The sequence below is a fragment of the Cyprinodon variegatus genome, unplaced genomic scaffold, assembly GCF_000732505.1.
Source record: "Cyprinodon variegatus isolate N-32 unplaced genomic scaffold, C_variegatus-1.0 Scaffold169, whole genome shotgun sequence".
Lineage (NCBI taxonomy): Eukaryota > Metazoa > Chordata > Actinopteri > Cyprinodontiformes > Cyprinodontidae > Cyprinodon > Cyprinodon variegatus.
The window spans coordinates 1,142,560-1,148,279 of NW_015150622.1; the positions used below are offsets into that span (position 1 = coordinate 1,142,560).

At 36.1% G+C, this 5,720-nt stretch overlaps 1 protein-coding gene across 1 annotated transcript in view; it reads left to right on the forward strand.

Annotated features, from left to right (window-relative positions):
* Positions 1–5,720, forward strand: part of LOC107086972 (VPS10 domain-containing receptor SorCS3-like) — a 384,596-nt gene that overhangs the window by 350,232 nt on the left and 28,644 nt on the right. Inside the window, exon 21 of the mRNA XM_015378290.1 lies at positions 3,794–3,927. Coding sequence (XP_015233776.1) covers positions 3,794–3,927 — 134 coding nt within the window. The remainder of the gene's footprint in view (positions 1–3,793; positions 3,928–5,720) is intronic.

Genomic DNA, 5,720 nt, shown 5'->3' on the forward strand with positions numbered 1-5,720 from the left:
GGAGTTTGCATGTTCTGCCCTTAGATGCTTGATTCTCTCCAGGTACTATGGCTTCCTCCCATGACTTTAAGGCTAATTATCATCTCTAAAAATTGTCCTTTGGTGTGAGTGTGTGTGCTTGGTTGTTTGTCTCTGTGTTGCCTTGCGAAGGACCAGATACCTGTTTAGTGTTTACCCTGCCTTTCCCCTATATACTGATGGACATAGGAACCAACCTCACTGTGACCTGAGGGATGGAAAAATTAAAGTGTTTGTGAAGCTCTGTCGTCTTCTTTTCCTCGTTATGTTTCGTGATGCTTCAGGTACTAAAGTTGCTATGGATCAATAACACTGTTGATCCAAGCAAGACTTATTGAAGAATAAAGGCACTGACTGATATGGTGGATTATGGAGGATACTTTGATGGCTATACACATTTTTACAGAAAAGGTCATAACAGAGCCACTTATGAAATGTTTTCCTGCAGAGGGAAGCAAACTGAGAAGGAGGCCTTTAAGGCCACTGCAGGTAATGCCTTTCATCAGGATCCACATCTAGAACAATAGCTAATTTAAAGCTAAAGCAGGTTTCACACAGCAGCAAACAAAACAAATTACATGATTGTCATGCCTCTCAGCTCAACTCAGGCACAATAAGAAAAAGTATTTTTTTTAGCCCTCTAAAGGGAATTATACAAGCTACCTTCAGTAAGTGTTGAATTGTCTCTCTGTCATGTTATTGTTTCTCTGATTCGTTCAATTCATTCTGATCTAACCTCTGCCGTCCTCTTGTATCAGTGTGCTCCATATTAATACATTTCTGACAGCCGTAAATTTAGCTGGATTTTTTTGTCTCGCGGTGAGGGCGATACCTTCAGGGAGAAAAGCCAAAAGCTGCAAAGATTTCTCAGCTGAACACGTTTAATGCCAAATGACTTTCTCGTCTGGTCCCGTTTACACGGAGGAGCAAGCCCGAGTGCACAAAGACACACCAAGCATCTCACAGCAGGGATAAAGATTAGTTTTGCTTAAAGAGGATGAGTGTGAGCAAGACGAGCAGCCCAGATCACAGCACCATACAAACAGATGCTGTTAGAGGTTTTCAGTGCATGCGGTGTGTTACATCTGTCCACAGCAGGAAAGTTCATCCTGAGATTAGAGTAAAGCAGCTAGGAGCTCTGTCGGGTCCCATTAGCTTCTCTTAGCAGGTTTGTGGCTTCATGTCAAGAAATACCTGATGCCATCAACTCATTTTCTCTTTTTTAGCTTGGCTTAAAATGTAAAATATTGGTGCCTATATGTTGACACACGGGTTTATTTTATCACAAACAGAAAAGTCACAACTTGTTGTCCTGAGAGTCAGCAGACGTGGCTAAATGATGTCATTGCCTTATTTGCATATGTTAATAAAATAAAGACTCAAAATACCTTAGAAACTCTATAAAATAAGTTTGAGTATTCAGTGATATTTTTGCGGAAGCAAAATCTACATAAATCAATTCTATTGTATCAAATTCACTTTTAAAGTAAGCAGAGGCAAACACAGTGGATGAAACTGTGTATGCGTTAAATGCAGTGAGGAACTATTTTCGTTCCAGATAAAAAAAAATAAATTAAAAAAGACTCTTAGGTTAAATGTCATGTTTACATCCCACTTAAAGGGGATCAGTGAAAGCTTTAACTCATTTTCAAATCAAAACATAGGAAAATCAGCCTTCCCTCACTGACTGCAAAAACAGCTTGGTGCTGAGTCTGAGCGCCTGCTTTGGAGGAGGAAGGGGCCCTCACTATACTCCAGCGATTGCTGCTTTTATTTTGTCACAAAAGTCTGAGACAGCACAGGAAAAAGATGCTAGATTTTGAAGAAAAGAGGGGTTTGAAAAGTTGCTAAATATAGCGACAAAGTCACTAAGTTAGCAACAGTGTCTTTAATTTTTATCAATATGAGGCAGCAGTAAAATTTTAGTAAACAGAAAAAAAAACTTTGAGTTCCAATACCGTAAGCAATAACCTAACAGGATCCATAATTAGTTGTCAGATTAGTAGGGGTGTAAATCACACCCATCATGGCGATTCGATTCAGTATAAATGTCCTGATCGAATGATTAGATTATTTTCGATACTCAAGAATAAAACGCAATATGATTTGATTCGACTAATTGGTTAATCTTTTTTATTTTTTTTTACTTTAAAGGCTAGACAATGTTTCAAATTTGAAATCAATCAATGCAAGCTGTAATATCGTTGTGCATTTTATTTGAGAAGCAGCAAATAACAAAAGTAGTAAAGTTGTACTCCACCTAGGTATATGAAAAGCACATTCACTGAAAAATAATCCCTCTGTGTTATGAAGGCCTTGCATCAGAAATTACTGCAAGTGGAAAGAGGGTAATGGCTAAAGGAAGCGAGGTAGGAGGGCAAAAGAGGTTTAGCATTTAGGGGAGGAGCCAAAATCGATGATGTCCGAAGCCTCACAACTCCGCCATACCACCTGACCACTTCCAGATGTGGTTCAGCTCGCCGGTAACTTCGGCAGCATTTAAACAGCCTCTGTGTTCAGTCAAGATGTGGGAGTTTGTAGGAGAGTTGGATAGGTTCCAAGAATAAAATGGTGTTTTTCCAACCAATCTAGTTGGTTAAAACTTGTTTGGTTACCTTAAATTATTTTTCTCTTCTAAGACATTTTACACTCAAAAAAGTGAACTACTATGGGGAAAAAACAAGCAAGAAAAACAATACTGCAAAAAGATTTGAGATTAAATTACTAACTGTAGTTCTACACTTCACCAGTAAGTGGCGACATGTTCACATGAAGCTTCATGAACTTGACCCACTAATTTATTAAGATTGACATGTTTACACCTGCTTCCCGTAAATTACTTAAAAACAAAATTAGAGATAGACCAATACGTCAGCAGGTTGATTTTGTTGTTGTTGTATTGGTATCATATACATGCATGCATTGGCTGATTCATTAATGATTCAAACTGGGGGGATGCGCCATCTAGAGGTGGAACTGCGTGGTTGCAGGGGGGCGTGGAAGAAATTTATTGAATAAACAACGCAGCTAGACTTTATTTACTAATATTTTTATTTACTTAAAGCAATGGTGAAATCGGTTTCACAACAGAATAAACAGCTAAACGAAGTAAATTGACTTAAAAAGTGATAATTTTAATGAGTTGAATATTTCATAGCAATATTTCATTTACTGTTGGTGCCTTTTCTTTGTTGCATACATTGTGTTTAGTTTAAATTGGGATTAAATGTTTGTTTTTTGTTTGAATTTAGATTGCTGTAATATTTGTTGCCATAAAAAGGTTAAAAGTCCCATCCATCACTTCAGATGAATCCAGCCTGAGTCCTCCTGTCTATGAGGTAATCTTTTCTGGGACTTTGTATAATTGCTCTAAAAAGGTTTGCATCCATCCATTTCCTTGACTTATTTATGCTGTACTCAGGATGGGGGGGCATAGGGCAGATCATATCCCAGAATGATCCTGACAAGATAAAGAAAAACAACCTGGATGATTTGACGGTTTACTACAGAGCCAACACACTCCTGGATAATTCATGGTTTCACCTCAGGTGCCGATCTTTAGGCAGGGAAAGAGAAGTAGAAAAAGCTACCTGTCAAATCAAAGTGCTGGGATTTGAAGTGTTTAGTCTCCTGGAATAACCTTCACAACCTCGAATGTTTAGGATCTGTGATCTGACTCTGAGCGTTCTGAGTCTGAATAAGAAACTCACCCTCAGTGTTGACCCGATATACGCCTTTGAATGAAATCAGCTGTTTTCTTTGGGTTTTCTTACAGGTGCAGTAGAGCATGTCCAGCTTCTTGCTCCCTTTGTGGTTATCAGAAACAAGGAGGTGAACATCACAGCAGTGGTGCTGCCCAGCCAATCACGCACTGTCACCTACTTCTGGTGGCTTGGTAACAACACAGAGGTAACTCGTCTGAGGCGACATGTTTTTATTCTTTTTTTTTTTTCTCTTACTGCATCGGAGAAGCAATAGTTTGGCCAGAGTGAGATAAAATGTTTGCATCAACCTGACAGAATATCAAAAAAGAACCATTTTAACATGTAAAGACCTGCAGACATGGTCCGATTTTTGCTGGACTCTTAAGACAGAGTGGTCTGTTGTTGTTGGTCATAAAAACTCACAGGACTCTGATCAATCCAATAACTTAGCATAAAAAGTTTGAATAAATTAACCTCAGACCGAGAGTATGGAGTGAATTTTGTTCCATTATTTTACAAAACAAAAAATGCCTTCTAAAAAATAAGAAAAAAATATAGTGTTTTAAGTGAATTATTGCTTATTTTTAGCAAAATAATCTGCCAGTGCAGCAAGCAAATGCGACTTGGTAAGATTTCTTAAAACAAGAACATAATATCTAAGTAGTAAGCATCCAAAAAAGCTTAAATCAAGTATAAAAATCTATTTTTTCTTTTACTCGTTAAGATTTTTTCTCTTATTTTATGCAATGTATTCTCATTTATTAGTCATTATTGCTTAGAATTAAATGTCCTCTAACCAATTATTGCTCAAAACAAGCATACAACAGGCTTAAAAACAAGGCAAATGTACTTAATACCAGTTCATTTAAAGGCTCATACCTAGTCTGTTTTTCTTAGCTAGAATTTATTTCATTATTTAGGTGTAGTGAATGTATGGGACAAATACACTTGACAAAAACTTCAAAACGTTTTTTTTTTTAGAAATGTCACAGAATTAAGCGAAATAGGTTCAGAATCTCAAAGCTAAATCATGAATGACAATGACTCTATCAATTTGAATGCAATCACAGTTGATTAGCTGGAATATCTTAATGAGATGGGGTCAGTTCTTAGAACAGTTTAATATGGATTGTCTTATCGTCTTGAAACAAGTAAAAATTTACTAACAGTCTAAATGTTAACGCGACTCAGTTCACAATGTGTGCTATTTTAAGAAAAAAGCTGCTCAGAATTAGTTGTATTATCTAGTTAGGATTAAAAAATGAATTTTCTTAAAACAAGTCAAATAATCTTAACAATATTCAGTCTTACTAAGAAAATACATTGAAAAACAAGTGTAATAAGACCAAAATGCTGAATTCAAGTTTATTAAACTTGTGTAGATTTTCCTTTTTTGCAGTGTAGCTAGCAAAAAAATATATAATTTTCTTTACATTCCATTTTTTTGGAAACTTTTTTTCCAACATTTTTCAGGATATTTTCTACTTTCAAATTATTGGTATAATTCTTTGTATCTTTTTAGATTTTATTTTATGAATTTTATCCTTTTCAAATTGGGCTACATGGATCACATTCTCTACACTTCAAACTAGGGCTGCAACTATCCATTATTTTACAAATTGATTAATCTCTGAATTATTTTTTCAATTAATTGATTAATAATCTGATAGCCAAAGGATGCAAACTGTTAATATATTTTTTGCAACCTTTATATAGTTACTGCTCTAAGTGGGTTGCTTTGTGAGCTAAAAGCACGTTTTAGAGTCTCTGTTCTCCAGTTCATGATTAATCAATTGCTAAATCAGTTGACGATTATTTCAATAGTCGATTAATCAAGATTAATTGTTCAGCCCTATTTCGAATCCAATTCAAACGCTCTTGTTGTTTACATTGAGTAAAAAAAATTTTGTTAACATCAATCCAGGCAAACAAAAATGCATCGCAAAGGAGAAAAAGGGGAGTGGCAGCCTAATGGTTAGGGCATAGAGCTTGGAATCC